Source organism: Apostichopus japonicus, chromosome 20 (genome assembly GCF_037975245.1).
Source record: "Apostichopus japonicus isolate 1M-3 chromosome 20, ASM3797524v1, whole genome shotgun sequence".
Lineage (NCBI taxonomy): Eukaryota > Metazoa > Echinodermata > Holothuroidea > Aspidochirotida > Stichopodidae > Apostichopus > Apostichopus japonicus.
In genome coordinates this window covers 30,801,596-30,818,319 of record NC_092580.1, presented here as the reverse complement: position 1 = coordinate 30,818,319, position 16,724 = coordinate 30,801,596, and the positions used below count along the sequence as shown (strand labels likewise).

General features: G+C 36.5%; 1 protein-coding gene across 1 annotated transcript; it reads left to right on the top strand.

The window, feature by feature from the left end:
• The first annotated feature begins 1,055 nt into the window (after window positions 1-1,055).
• LOC139960899 (ADP-sugar pyrophosphatase-like) lies at window positions 1,056-14,293 on the top strand. The gene is made up of 9 exons (XM_071959568.1): window positions 1,056-1,269; window positions 3,740-3,852; window positions 4,460-4,574; window positions 5,485-5,592; window positions 6,218-6,313; window positions 7,458-7,513; window positions 8,177-8,222; window positions 9,301-9,363; window positions 10,646-14,293. Exons 1-9 carry the CDS (start codon window positions 1,071-1,073, stop codon window positions 10,765-10,767), a joined length of 918 nt encoding a protein of 305 aa, XP_071815669.1. The 5' UTR covers window positions 1,056-1,070; the 3' UTR covers window positions 10,768-14,293.
• The last annotated feature ends 2,431 nt before the right edge of the window (window positions 14,294-16,724 follow it).

Below are 16,724 nucleotides of genomic sequence, written 5' to 3'. Positions count from 1 at the left end.
TGTCTCGGCTAACAAGGGTAATACATCCATGTGCTAACTATACACGGTAAAATAAATGCATACATATCATTCATATGAACGACAACGACTTGAAGTAAGTTTACATGTGAGTTGTGACCTTGAATACAACAACAGTAGCCTAATATTTCCATCACATCTGCAACAATTTTCATTTACTGTATGCTCATATTCATGTTCAAGTTTGCCAACACAACTTGTCATGTTTGTTGCTTTTATTGAATGCTAATTTTATATCTAGTGAAATGAGTATCACATATGCGATTTTTTGGTCATTGGGTGGTGGAGCGATGTGATGTAGGTAGTAGGGTTTAGTCGTGCAGTCTGAAACATTGTCACTCGTCACAGTGGTCAGTGAAACTGAGTTGAAAATCTCGTTTTACGTGTAAGTTCAACTATACTCTAATATTCAAACAATGAATAATACCACCATGTCATCAGCTCCATTAATTAATTTTTATTGATAAATCTGTGTAGACAGTGTAATTACGAGAAAAATTATGAAGAGATTGAGATGAACTGTAAATTTTACCAGAGATCAGCAACTACATAACCTACGGCGGAAAGTGAAGGCCCCATTTTTGTTGAGGAAGTACAACGTCCGTTGAGGAGTAAAATCGAGAAATGAAGAATTAAGAAAGGTTAGTTTGCGTCAATTTGACTATCCCTACAAGAACACGTAACTACGTACACCGCATAAATATGAGCAGATTCAAATGCTGTATACAAAGCAACTGGAAGAAATACGTAAACCATGCATGAGCCATCGGTTCTTGCCGTACTTGTTTTACTAATTTTCGGAAATGGAGGATTTTCGTGACAAAGCATATATACCCGTTGGATGATTAAAAAAAACATGATGGAAATGATGTAAATATAACAATTATCATTCTACACACGTTGTAAACTATATATACAAACTGTTCAGACATAAACAGGTTGTAGAATGCAATAATTGTAAATGTGATGTTTCTTCTACGCTTCCGTATTTAAATCCTAATGTTTTTCTTTTTCCACCGTCCAAGCAATTGGCTCAAGTTCCAGGCTTACACATGTCATTGGAATTGTGTTTTTGGATAAGTGCAGAGACTGCAACCATCCAAGCGAACGTGACCATCGGCATAACGTATAGGAATTCAACAGTTTCATCGCATGAATTTCCGAATTATATCTGTCATTTAAGCAAACTAATCCTTTCCTTCTATAAGAGATACAAATTGCTCGCACCTGAAAAGTTAATAACTTTAACAGGTGAGACCATGTTTATGCTTGTGCCTGATTTGTATGCATACGTATTCTCCTAACTAGGCATAGGCCTATGTGTATACACAATCAATAGCCCAGCATGCAAGTCAACAGTAAACAAATAAGGCTATTGCATTAGTCCAAACGTTAGCTTTTATCTAGGTCAAAACACAGGCATAGGCTACTGTAAGTGTATTCAATAGCCTAGACTCCTCCATTCCCCCTCACCACAGCCATGGTCTCCCCTCCCTTCCAGAATTTCTAAGCTTGTCAAGGGAACTTGAAAGTTTCAAGTTTGGAGTGAAGATTGTTGACCATAAATAACCAAAACTTAAAAGTGAAGGTCTGTAAGTTAAAGGAGCATATTGCGTTCAAGTATCACACTAAAGTGATGCCTGTGTATACCATTAATTGTGATCCTTATGCTACTCCAAACACTTAGCAAACATTATTTGCGCAAAAAACGTCTCGGATCTTGCAGCGAAAAGGATTAATATTTTTGTCAGCAAACTGGCTAATTATCCAACGATAATTAGCCGTGCCAATAAATGTTCTTTCATGTGCATTTCATGCATAAAGGTCACGTTGGGTTGCCTCAGTACTGTGCAATACTGTGAAATTTCAGGATAACTGACCGTCCCACATATACTGTACCAGTGTGCAAAATATCTATATTTATGTGTACAAAATACAGTGTAAAACAGAGTGCAATTCACAATTATCTTTACCTTCCCCTTACCCTATTGGTTCATCTTCAAAATCTCTTAGCTAGCAGCACAGACAAGAAGTCCTACATCACACTTCCATAAATATGACTAACATTTTGTATTTACAAACCATAAACAACATACTTTTCCAACCTCCAAGTTACAATAGATCACTTACACTTTGACTTCCACAATAACTCTCTACAACAGATCTCTACCAATAAAGTAACCTTCTGTATGATGTCATTGCCAATCTTGTCAGAGTGTGGTCATTTCTTAGTTTGTAGCTTAACCTCTGTTTACTAGAAATGTAAATATGTAGACAGAGTCACTTGTCCCAACCTGGCCCATCCTCTGTAATTCATTGTCAAAGCCTAGATAACTTATAAGATGTCAATTTCACCAATTGTAATCAGAAGTAGTTATTTAGCCATTATAGTCCCATACAAATGTTATCAAAAGAGCCGGCATATTTAGCAACACTTACCGGCTTTCCAATTAGAAATTACACCCTTTAAAATATAAAATGAAGCTCAACTGTACAAAATTTACAATAAAAACAAAGAAGTCATGACTGAAACCGTCATTACATTACGGAAAGACCAAGCTCAAAGACCTGTTAATCATGAAATCTGACGTGACATAAAATATCAACACACTGAATATGGTCAATTTGAACAGCATGTCAAATTGAAATATTTGGAACATACAGTGTATTGTATTGAAGGCCTAATTCTTGAGTACAATAGCATAAGTGTAGTCTGTTATTTATTGTATTTAGATGCCTTGCATATGCCGTGATTGATACGTTTCACGAACGTCTAACACACCCAACTAACGTTACTCATTAATACACTAAAATTAATATACAGGCTGCAAACAATACACCTATGATTTGCATGTATTCGCCTATCTAACTCGTTTGTGTTTAAAACAAAAGCATCAATACGAGTAATGAATATTTTTATACGTCTATTAAAAGCTTTTTTTCCTTCTTTTAGGAGGTTTTGACTTTCAGATATTGATTTTTTGTAAGGGAAATTGGGCAAAGGCATGGCTCAGTTACATCTAGTACCATAGGCCTAGTGTATCAATTTAAGTATAAAATGAGCGAACAGGTTGTTTGCTATTGTCTGACGTCACATAAAAGACATGATTTGATAGGTTGATTTTTCAATATGAATAAGGAAGGTGTGGTGTGCAAGCATAAATGTTTGGGCCAACAAAATTGTCAATTTTTACCAAATGGTTAATTATTCGAGGGTTCGCCGAGTAAACATTCTATCACAGTAATCTTTTTCATCAATCGTAAGTTGCTGATATAATAAATAAATTAATACTCATTAATACTCATTAAATTAATTAATACTCATTAACCTGTCTGTATTCTGTGCGTGCCTTTGTCCCTTCTATTACTTGTCAGTTAGCCTTTGAAGAAGATCCTGCTAGGATCGAAACGTCAGGCCAACTTACTTTTACACATGTATAATAAATTATTGTAAGTGACAGTGGAATGCTAAAAATGCCAGATAAATGCAATATGGACCTTTGATTAGTACAGAAGGTCAAGGACAAGTATATATGTAAACATTTCTGGTATCAGAGTTGATGAGAAGGATTATATAAATATGTTCATTTGCATTTCCCAATCCTGGAAAGGTTTCAAGTGAGCCACTGGTTACCAACCTTCTGAAATGAGACAAATTCTTCTTTTATCTAACCTGTAGATTTAATAGCATTTCTTAATCTCTTTTTCTCTGTGATATTAGCTGAGTTTTCTTCAAGGAAACGCAAGATGAGCACGGAGCAGTCAGCGCCAGTTCTTGATAAGAATCACTTATCTCAACAAAATGAAATGAAATGTCGCCCACTAAGACAAGAGGTATGAAACTATTTCTAACAGACAGACAATCATAGCCATGGTTCGTGAATTTAATATCACTCGAAGAACAACAGTATTTATCTGTTACAACAGTTCAGCCTAAGAGACCAATGTTTTATAATGCTGAGAAGCTTAATGCTACTAATGCAGCAAACTCATTCAAGTGTGCCTCTATTCCCAGCCCTGGGCAAATTTTGAACAATGAGATAATAATATGAAATATTGCTTAGTCTTGTGTAACACTTACATACTCTATATGGAAACATATATAAATACTGTAAATGTGTGTGTAATAATATTTGTGCTCACACTGTGCAAAGCAGTTTAGATGTTGATGAATATACATGTACAGTACTTAGAATATGATGATAATTGCACCAAACTTATATATACTGTTGACTCTTTGTTCTAAAAACTTTGCAGTCATGTATTGTACCCCAGCCTCTCCCATCTCTTACCACTGGAAAAGGAATTTTGGTTACTTTTGAATGTTAAATCTGTTTTAAGTCAAAATTAATAACAGCACATGTGTCAACTTCATTGGTGAAAGCCTGTCCTGTAGAATAAGAAATGCTAAAGCTAGATTATAATGTGATTAACTTTGTAGGTACTTCATAAGGAGACTTGGCTTTCCTTGGAAAGAGCTCATTACCAAACACCAAATGGAGAGAGATGCTGGGAGATGGTTCGAAGGGTCCAGAGATCATCTCCAGTTGCTGATGGTACGTACGGACATCTCCTGTAGTTGGTTTGATTTTATTCATGCCTTTTTAAGACATGAATATTCATGTAGAACATACAGTCATTATACACTCTCCTGCATGAACCAAATTTGTAGTGTACTAGCTCGTTCTGTGTCATTGTTTTAATTACATAGAAGCCACTCTGCGGTTTCCACCAGACCCACTGGTTTGTAACTCTTGACAATATAGCAATTTGTATCTTTGTGTGTTTGTTTAAAGGGTGTGAAGACTCACGCACAAACAAACTTCTCATGCCGGTAATCTGACATAGTTTCAAATGAGGTGTAACAGAAGTGTTAGACACCACCATCGATCCCAGAAAATACACACACAGCTTGCTACCGTCGGTAATTAGACACTAGTGTACAGTCAATACATACAGCTACGGTCAATACCCACAGCACAGTGTACACAGCAGCGTGGACATCTCCGGTGTATAAAGATAATAAAGTATCATGTTTCATTGCTGTCTGCATTTTGTAGCAACAAGAAGAAAACGTCATTTGCAAGCAACGGATAGTTATCTTTTTCAGTGCACGGCACACGGTTTGGGGCGAGTCTTCAATGCCTTTAAAGTGTAAAGTTTCTTTACTTTTAGAAAGTTGCTTGGACTCTTTCTCTGCTATTACAATGAGTACTTCTACTAACAATCAGACAGTGACACAAGTAGATGAACATATTATATTTCTGATGTGCCAGCCTATATATATATATACAGTAACACTATACAAGAGGCTAGGCCACCTGAGAATGCATCCTACTACTCGTGAGCAACAGGATTAATGTTTGGGGAGGGGCAACATACATACCTCACATTATCAGCAATTTATGTGGGCTTTTTTTCAGTTCATTGTTGTTATACAATTGATATGTTCCTGTTGTTTCACAGGTGTAACCGTAATAGCAACATTGAAGAGGCTCTTCCATTATGACTGCATCATTCTCATTAAACAGTACCGTCCTCCCTTGGCAAAATATACCATCGAATTTCCCGCAGGTATGATACCTTTATTTTCACCGATTTTTATTCCTCAAATTATATGTACGGAGTATGTGAAAAGCCCAGTGAGGGAGGGGTGGCAATGCAGAGGCCTTTAAGCTAAACAGAGATGGGCAAACGGGGGAGTGTTTCATTTATGACCCCAAAGCGTGACAGAAGCAACTTTGCAGTCGCTTTACCATTCAAGAGAGTGTTTTTGTTTGTATTGATGCTATATTTTTTGATCTACTTCTCAAAATCCAAAAATAGAATTCTCTGATGATGGACAGGAGGGGTTTGTTTCTGTGCAGCAAAGATGGTAAATAACAGCATCTGCATATGAAGGATGTTGTTAATGTCTAATGGGTCTCTGGACAACTGTCTCAAGAGTCAAGCTAAACTTTAAAATATTGATAAATTTTCTTTGCTTCCTCGCTTAACTGTCTCCGTGCAACCTTAGCACTCTCGTTCATCTGCATCCAAAGTGAACTGGTAACCTGGGTCAGGGTTAAAATGTAACTTGATAAGTAGGTCCTTAGACAACCCATTTGAAGAGTCAAGCTTTAAGTTACAGTTGATAACACATCCATTTATTTCTATATAATGTTTCTTTTTCGTTTACATCTCCTTTTGCAACCGACAGGCTTGATAGATGCAGGTGAAAGTGCTCCAGATGCAGCTATCAGAGAACTCAAAGAGGAAACTGGGTATCTCGGTACTGTACAAAAATCATCACCAGGTAAGAATCACTTTACAGGGAGTCTCAGGAAGTGAGGGTAAAGAAAAAGTAGATATATGTGGTTGTGCAGCACTTTACTTAGAGCTTCTGGTGTTGAGGGAAAAGAGAAAGTGGATATATGTAGTTGTGTGACACTTTACTAGTTTCTGGTGGTGAGGGAAAAGAGAAAGTGGATATATGTGGTGGTGTGACACGTTACTTATAGTTTCTGGTGGTGAGGGAAAAGAGAAAGCGTGTGTAATGGAACTTTATGCATAGAGTTAATCGGTGAGGGAGAGCTGTGTTTGGATGTGGTGGTGCTAGATACTTGACAAACACATACAGGTTATGATGGATGAAAGAAGTGTATATGTTGACACTTTACTCAAAGGTTTAGGTGGTGAGAGCAAAAGAAAGTGAAGAAGTGTTAAATGTAGAGGGAGTGCCATATTGGATGTGTTACTGTTTGCACATATCAGAGAGCTTCAGCTCTGTGTGTGGTGGGAAAGAAGAATTTCTATAGTGGCACTTTAGAGATTGTACCAGGTGGCATGGGAAGAAGTGATTGAAATATGTTGACACTTTACAGAGAGTACCTATTGCTCGGGTAATGGAACGAAGAAGTGTCTACAGTGACACTTTGGAAAATGAGCCAAAAGTTGTCATGTAAAGGATGGTGAAATGTCTGTGGAAGTCTGCAGTGAGTTTCTGGCAAAGAGAAGGAAAGAGATTGCATGGTGATGTTCTACGTAATTGAAGAAGAATTCGTAAATTATTTTCTGGATATCTTCTATTGCTCCCTCAATTCTGGGGCACCACGCACTTACTCTTCCTTCTGAATTCTGAATTCAGAAATTGAACAACCTGTTTTTTTGCTGAATTTTCATTCCAACATTTTCGTCACTTTGTTACATCTTGGTGATAGTTGTCATGGATTTTTCGGCATCGGCAACGTGATTCATGTCACCTTATGGAAGCACTGTATAAGTAATCTCTTTCAGTTCCATGTTTTTGGTGTTCAAACATTTCACATTGTTATTTTTATTCTAATTTTTTTTCTTATAGCTGTATTTATTTTTTATTGGGAACTGTACGGGCATCGATTTTGTGGTTCTCCCCATTAGTGTTAACAAATAAACCTTGTTTCTAATTTCTTATTGATCAGGTGTCGCCCTTGATGCAGGAACTAGTTCATGCACAGTTAGCATGGTCCATGTGGATGTAAGTATTATCACAGTAATAAAGAAATATGACATCAGGCTGTCTAGAATCATAAGATGCCACAAAAATGTCTGCGTTTGTCATGAATAAATATTGGTATTGCGACTGATGATGGTATTGCAAATAATAATGATATTGCGAATGATAATGGTAGCCTGAAGAATAATGGAATCAGAATCATAAATATGTAATATGTCTGTGTGGGTTCAAATTTAAAAAAAAATGTTTATAAGTATTATTAACTTCTCAAGAACACAGTGGTTTGTAATTCTGTATCCATTGTTCTATCTCTTACTATAGTTGTATCTGGGCACAGTTGGATTTACTGATATTTAATATGTGTAAAGGGTTTTAGAAGCCCTTGGTGTCCTCACTAAGTTACTATCCATGTACACCCTCACTCCATTGTGTTAGAAAAGGCAGAAACAAGAAAGACCGATTGACCCACTGAATATCTTTGACTTGGATAAAATCAGTTATGATATTTAACTTTCTGTAATTTTTATGTCTGCTTTTTATCACAAAAGTGATGGCATGTTGTATTTATTGTAATGTTAGTTTTCTCTTGATGGGGAACTTTATTGATTGTTGAATGTTCATGCAGAAGTTGTTGAGGTCATGAGTCCTTTTCCCAAAGTGAAAACGTGTTTCTATTCCTTTCAGATCGATGGAGATAGTTCAGAAAACAGTAGCCCAGTCCAAAACTTAGGTAAGCGAATTAAACTATTTCCAAAATAAACAGAAACACTGGGAGTACAGATTGCAGTTCTATACGATGGCCTCTCGATTTATTTTCTACGATGGCCAGAGAGAAACATTGGTTGGAGCTTAAATACAGGGTGAACTTGAATGCTACTATACATAGATTGAGCAAGGTGTCGGGTAAAGGCCAGTAGCGTGATGAAACAGAAGGCCTGGGGGCCACAAACTTAAAAAGTGCAAGATTGTGGGCAGATTTTTATTTCTTTTGGGAGGCCAACTTGTTTTTGTGGTCAACAGTTTGCCTGTGGACTGCTTATTGAGAATCCCTGTACTAAGTATTTTAATTTTTCAAGATATTTGCATTCAAATACTTATACTGTGCATTCTTTATTTGGCAAATATGTGTCACCATCTTAACAGTGAAAGTACAACCTCTAAAGATGCAATCGTGGGCAAGTCTCCCTGTATTAAATACATTGACATTTTTGTTTTAGAAGTTGGAAGCTTAAAACCAATAAATGGTACATTGAATTGTTTGTGTCTTGTTATTATTGTAAATATTCAATCATTGCTCAAATTAATTCATATTTTGGATATTTGAACAAGGACTTGATTAAATGTAACAAGTGTCGTCATTGTAAAATTGTCGCTCCGTGGAATAGCGGGCGGGGGTTGGAGAGTTGGGGGGTGTGGAGGGGGGGTGCGAGACGGTGTATATGAGTATATGAGAATTGTGGAAGCCGTAATGATATACCCCCCTCTAGTCATTACATAAACCTAGCTGAGATTATGTTGTAAACATAAATTTACATACCCATTACCTGATGTTGGGTCATTGAATGAAAAATTTTGCCAATTCATATGTTGGAGAGGAAGTTACATTACAAGTTAGACAAAAGTAAGAATTCCACAAGAATGGTGAATAGCTCATGAGAGAATTTCTCTTAGCTTTTAGTTCATTCGGTGTAAGCCAAGTGAAAGACAAATATATCACCTGAAAGATGTTGTGGTCAATCGTTATTATCATACTTTATGAGGTTTTATGTTTGATTATGGAAAAAAATTGTCTTCTTTTTCTCTTCCAGATGAGGATGAATTCATAGAAGTACTTATTGTTCCACTTCACAACTTGGAGAGGCAACTAAAAGGTAAGTTGTTGCTTGGATTCGGTTTGTTTTTGACGTCTCGTTTTCGACATTTGACAGGCTTTTCATTGCTAATAAAAATGTAAAACTGCTTGCAGTATTTGGGTCATAACTTTGTATCGATCTTAATGAGCCTTTCGCTCAATAATAGTAAGGGGTCTATGATTAGTTTCTTTGATTTGTCTTAAGTAGGTAGTCACTTATTTAAATGTTTATCTAATTCAAATCATTTTTGGTCCAACAAAATTTATATTAATGCATTGTCTTTCACGTGTCTAATTTTCGTTGTTTTTGTCCAAAATGTCATCAAGTTTCAGTGGACTAAAGTATCAGATTTCTCTTCTGATTTCATTACCTTTAACAGCTCTGTCTGGTACCTAGGTTGTTGGGAAATCACCTCAAAATTAAAATGGGTTTGTTCATTTATTCAGTGTAATGCACCATGGTAGATTTGTTGCTGCCATTCAGTAGAATTCTTGCACCTCTATTGCATAACATAAAGAGGTCGGTTGGTTTGGTTTGCCTCTCCGTTAATGAGAAAGGTAGAGGTTTTGGCTGACTGGCATTTACAGTCATTTATGCGTTCACCCTTTCTCCACCGCGGTTACGGGCAGTGTTGCTTGCGTGTTACATATCATGAATAATCTTGTAGCAGTCCAGGTAAACAGCCAACCCATGCGACTTTACTGGAGGTGATCCTATTTTTTTCCAAAATGGCAAAATAATAACAAATTATTAATTAATAAATAAATTATAATTTTGGAATGGAATAGCTTGTAACACTTCACCTTCACACTTCACCTCGGTTGGCTATCCAATTTACAGTTTGACCTGTTTTGGGAATTTTTTTGGACAATTTGGAAGGTCAGCTCAGATTGGTTAAAAAGGGATTTCTCCTGAATGACAAAACCCACCGTACTTACCTTGACCAAATCATTTCTTCTGAATGCATGTCGTAACCTAAGTAGCGCTCAGTAATGTCAACAAAGACATACTCATATTTTCCTATACAATCTTTAGAGGCAGTAGGATGGTAGGGTGAGGGTGAGGGGGTAGGTGAGGGTGAGGGGTAGGGTGTGGGGGTGGGGGTACAAGAGGACGATGAGTGTACCAGCTGTGTCTCCCCATACATGACACATATTTTGTCGGCGATGGGGTGGATTCTGGTGACACCACCACCACAGAATATTGTGAATATTTCATAATTTTCATGGCATATTATCAGTCTAATTAATTCATCCACGAGCGAGCTATTACTCTCTTTCTCTTTGTCATTCTCCGGCAGATTGGGGTAACGACAATAACATCGTCATCGATGCCAAAGTTTATGTGTACTCCAGCTGCCAGCCTTCCAAACAGCCATCTTTGAACAAAGTTGAGAATCTATCAAGGAAACTTGGAGATTAAGTAACTTCTACCAGCTGCCTTGTGGTGACCTTCGTGACGAGTGCCTTGAAATATTCTGGTTCAGGTAGAAGGCTAACAGCGAAGTAACTTTTCTTCTTGTCTTTTTACTTATTTGACAGAGGTTTTAAGCAAATTTGTATTAATCAACGTCAAAAGTTTGTGCTTTTTTCTATGATCTTAACAACTGGTAATAAAAATACTGAAAGTATTTTTAATTGATATCGTTGCTCAACAAATACATTCAGTGTAATTCAAAGTTTTAATTTTTTTATATTCACAAAAATTTGATGTACTCAACTCATACATCATCAGGTGCTATGAATTTGTTATTATTACTTGATTCCTTTATCTGTTTTATGTAAATCAATGCAAAACAGTGACTATCTTGTACTTTCCGTTCCTAGTTTTCGATGACATACAACACTTTAATATTCTACTAAGCGAGGAAGCATAGTGCCTGTTGGACTCTTGTTAAGATGTCAAGTCGAGCCAGTATACCTTTTAAACCTCTTTACGTAAACTGGTTTGGTTTCACTAGAAGTATTTCTTGCCTTTAAGTGTGTAGACTGAGTAGTTTTAAGTAGTCAGAGTTGACCCTGCCATTAACATACATACACCATCAGTTTCTCATGTCAAGTACCTGAAGTGAGAAATGAGACATTCATTATATCCACTTGACATTGAAGAGCCAGTGGTGGATGTCCTGAAAGGGCAGTGTTTACCCTGACTAGAGTGGAAGGTGATCCCTGAATGTCGTGATTTTTGGTTTTATGTGACTTTAATGAAGTCAACCGTTAAATCTCAGATTTAAGGAATAAGAGATTATCATAGAATAATGAATGATTAATTATATAATTATTGATTAATTAACCTGCTGTATCTTTACAAAGTGATCAAAACTTGGATCACTGGTTACTGAAGACTGTAAAACGTATTGTTTGTATGGATTTTGACCAACTTGGGTAATGTAATGAAACATGTTTAATTTATTTCTTTGTCCGTAATATGGTTATCGCAATTTTTCTCTTTCTGCCTCAGTTATGGATTATATTTTCAAGTAAATAAATAAGTAAGATTTTCACATCCCTGGAAGGAGTGTTAATACTTTTTCAGTTAAGAGTTGGTCATTTATAGATTTCACTTTGTCCTGCAGTATGGTGCTTAAAAGTAACAACTAATATGGAGGGGGGGGGGGGTTGGAGAGCCAGCATTAGTAAGTGCCAAACATTCCAAGTTTTCCTGTTTCGTCAAATGGTTTACATTGAATCAATCATATACATAATTAATGTTCTACATATCACGAGCGTCTGGATGCATAACATTTCACTCAAAGTGATTCGTGTAGGATGTATATTGTAATCTTATCATATGAATGTATTAACATTCAGCAATTACATTTCATATCTGCCATATCAAAAGATATGGAAATAAGGGTTAATACTTTTCTATGAAATGGAAATAAAAGGAAAATTGAAAAATATGTATACAGTATATATATATATATAAGGCAAATATATCACCAAAACAATTGTTCGATACAGGTGACAAACGCCTACAGTGGAATTACGACCTTCCTTACCAGTTTAGAACCCCTGGACATACAATCAGCGTCCATGGCCTAGTTGGTTAGGGTGTCCGCGTACAAAGCGGGAGGCCCAGGTTCGAATCCCGGTGGAGGCTGGAATTTTTTCACTGTTCTTGATTTTCCAACTCATTACGATTTTCATTTACATATATTCATTTGCCTTTGTCGTTTAGCTCATTTCATTAACATAAAGTCTGTTCAAAGTATCTCTTTCGAGATCCGGCTTTAGGAATCACAAATGATTTCGAGTTGGTTAGCATCATGTTTGATCTCTAGAATAAGGCAAAATATGTCACCAAAACAGAACTAGTATTGTTCGATACAGGTGACAAACGCGTACAGTGGAATTACGACCTTCCTTACCGGTTTCAAACTCCTGGACATACAATCAGCGTCCATAGCCTAGTGGTTAGGGTGTCCGCATATAAAGCGGGAGGCCCGGGTTCGAAGCCATGGTGGAGGCTGGATTTTCCTACTCATTACGTTTTCAATTATATATATATATATATATATATATATATATAAATATTGAAATTGTAGTGAGTTGGAAAATAGAACACTGATGAACTTCCAGCCTCCACCGGGATTCGAACCTGGGCCTCCCGCTTTATATCCAGACACCCTAACCAACTAGGCTATGGACGCTGATTGTATGTCCAGAGGTTGGAACCAGTAAGGAACTTAAGAAAGGTCGTAATTCCACTGTAGGCATTTGACACCTGTATCAAACTATACTAGTTCTGTTTTGGTGATATATTTTGCCTTACTCCAGAGATCAAACATGTCCTATTTTTAGTATATTCTACATTGGGCAACAGTGTCTCTTCAGATGTCTCTGTTTCGTATTAGTGATCTCAGATCCATTGCTCTATGTGTTTTTACTAATCCTCTGAGATTATTGGTTATTATAATCCCTTGTGGTACATAATTTTCTTGATAAGTTGTTACAGTTTACCTGTTGACTTTATTAAAGGGTGGCTTTAGCTAGAAGTTTCATCTTGATATTTTCTAAGAAAACAATACAAATTAATTGGAGGGCTGGTATTGCTTCTATGATTTAAAGGTTTTCAAGATATTCACATCTAAAATGTGCCAAAAGTCTGGAATGCTTCTTTAAGGCTTCAGAGATGCCGACATCCGCTCCTCAGTGCAGGCTTAATTGTTAGGTTAATGTTCATGTTAATCAAATATTTTATCAATTCTCAACCCAAACATGTTCTTATAACTTCATATATACAACAGAATACCATCAGATGACATTGAACACCATATTTTGGTCATTTTATAGTATTTGCAAGGTCCTATAGTTTTACTCCCATCACTGCCCCCCTCCCCCTCCATTCAGACTATATTGTCAAGGTATCTGAAACCTATTGCTTTATTGTGCAGTTCTTGAAGGAGAGGAGTTTCCATAATTGCCGTCAATGGCAACAATCCACTTCCATAGCCAAACTTGTTCTGCTCTTTGTTTTTACATTTCTTGGTTCACCGCCATATTTTCATTCCTAAAACCGTACCATGATCATATCATAATGTAATTGTCTAATTCGTCTTTAATAGACAAAGTAAAACTTTGTATAAAATTCACAAACTTGATAATTTTCTGTGTTAATTCTTTATGATGTACTCTCCTTTTCTGTCAAGCTTTTTGTTCTTTTCTTGTATCTTTCAACTTTATATATTTATTTGATATTTTTATCGAAATGTGGCCAAACAGTAAACTCCATACATTTTCTTTGTAACGACAATTATTGCCGCATGTTATCTTACGTTTTTAATTTGACAGTGGGAACTGCTTCTTCGGAATACAGGTGTTCAAATACATCAGATCAGTAAAATGTGTCTGTCTGTCTGTCTTTTCATATTATTACTTGTCATACCCAAGCGGTGCGCCAGTGCATTAATACTAATAGTACAAATAAACCATCCGATATAACATTACTATTATCATTTTGTATTATTTTTCTATGAGTTTGTTCATTTTATGTGCAATCGTTATCAATAATGGTCGTCTGCAATAGCTCCAAAATGTTTAGAATTTCAAGAAGCAGATTACTGTGGTGGATAACTGTTCCAGGTACTTCCAGATATCGAAAATGATATAATTAGGCAACTAAGTTTCCCAGCGAAAATTTTTTTCTTAACTTTTGAACATTTTCGATTTGGTTTTTGCACGCTGTTGATGTGCTACATATGAAAAACAGTGTCTGGGCAAGGAATTGTTTGGGTTGAAAATAATCAGTAAATATTCAGTAGTTCATTTGCTACATTTGTTGAAACAACAGAATACTGGCTGGTTTGCTTTAATCAATTAATTTCAATGTTGTTCTATAGGTTTTGAGTAATACTCCGCTAGGATTCGTAAAAATCTTTGACCAAACGGCTGTTATTCCAACGGCATGTAGGTGTTGGACCATATTTCTAATTTATCTCTTCACAAGGTCAAAGTTCATCGTAAATCTCATGTTATGACGCATACTGGAAACAGACGAACATAGTACCGTTCAAATGTATTTATTTGTCATGAAATAACCCTCTGGCTACGAAAGGTATGATACATTAAAACTCATTACTGAGAGTTACCGTAATGAACTGTGGTACTAGAGGCTTTTGTGCCAAGTACTTTATGAACTGCGGTAAACGTAATATCCGGTTCCAGCGGCATAAAAATCGAACACAACGAAATACTTATGTATACATTTGAAGCAAATTAAGAAGCATAATAGTAGACACTATTATGGTACTGTTAGAGAATTTATGGCTACCGGTGATTTTTATGAATGAATCTTTGGTAGTACACATGGACAAATAATTAAATGTTTAAATGTGAGTCATTTTCGGAGGCGCCGATAGAAACACATGCGGTAAGTATACACAATGTAGTTCCGTGGGTCATCGCCATTGGCTACGAGGTTTAGCTTAAACTTGCTCAAATTTATAAATAGTACAGATCAAGGGTGATTTACTCCTCAGTGTTTGATAAATGTGTGTGTGTGTGTGCTTACTTTCCGTCCATGTATATACAACCAGGTGCCATAAAATCAGTCAATGTGCAGTTAAAAACCTCAACACAAGGGAGTGTATATTCGTTGATTTAAGCTCTTAGAAATTAATGGGTTGCGACTCACTTATGGAAATCACAACATACATCAGTCGCCATGGGAAAAACGTTTGGGAAGCAGCTGTCCAATATATCGTTAGGTAGAACGGACACTGGGTCGCATAGCTCGGAGAGAACTAACAACCATATCAACCTTTACTAATAAGTCAGTTGTCGCAATGAGTTTAGTACCACGTCAATGAAATAGTTAACACTTAAACTGTCAGAGGATTATTTAAATGTCTATAAATTGGACATTTCACAGCTGCTGCAAGTTTAAAGTCAGGGTTGTCACGCGTAAATAAAACTCATAAGTGTGTTTCAAATCCAATAGATGAAATCGTTAACATTTTATAAAATTGACTTTATTATCCATAAATAACAGAAAGTCGATTTATGTTTAACATATATATGCAAACATATTATGTATGGTTAATTTAGTACAAATTTATGTTCATCAATGTAACATGTATACCTATAAGTGCCGAGCTGTGAATGTTATCTTTTTCGTGACTGAAGATATGATTTAACATTTTGTTTGTTGCAGATTGATGACAATTAAATCAGAGGCATGTTAGGCGTGATGTCAAGAACGTGCTATATAATGTGCGTTTGATGATACTCAACACATTTGGTAAATGATAATATGTAAAGTATGTTCAGCTCTTTGAGTGAAGTTCTTATCAGTAACGAGAGGTAGAACATGAATGATCGGCATGTGCAGTGATACCGAATGTAAGCATTATCTAACTTATACGCGCGTGCTCCACTCGTAGAGCAAAACGTGCCAGCAGGGCTACTAATAACTATCATCAAAATGTAAACGGAAGTTACGGCAGGTAAGAGGAAAGTATATTACGGACGTTCAAACTATTTGCCAACTTTCTATATAGATGTATCGGTTTCTCCCTTTACAACTTCACGGCCACCATACACTAATCTGTTGGGGACACTTTCAAAGGGAGGGATCCATGCAATCTTATTTTTGAACAATTATAAGCAAATTTGTTAAGGTTGCCGAGCCTTTATAACAAAGTATATATATAGCTATTATGGGATGTAGTATTGCCCCGTCTTATAGCGCAGCAAGTGCGTGAACCAGTACATACAGGTTGTCGATTCTCTGAGGTGGCGACAAATGTTGATATGCATCCACACTTGCAGGTAGGAAAGGTCTAAACCTCCCTCCCCACCCACCCACCCACCCACCCTTACCCCCAGTAATGCCCAACCTGCCAATCGAAATTCTGTTAACTTAACCGACGCCATATC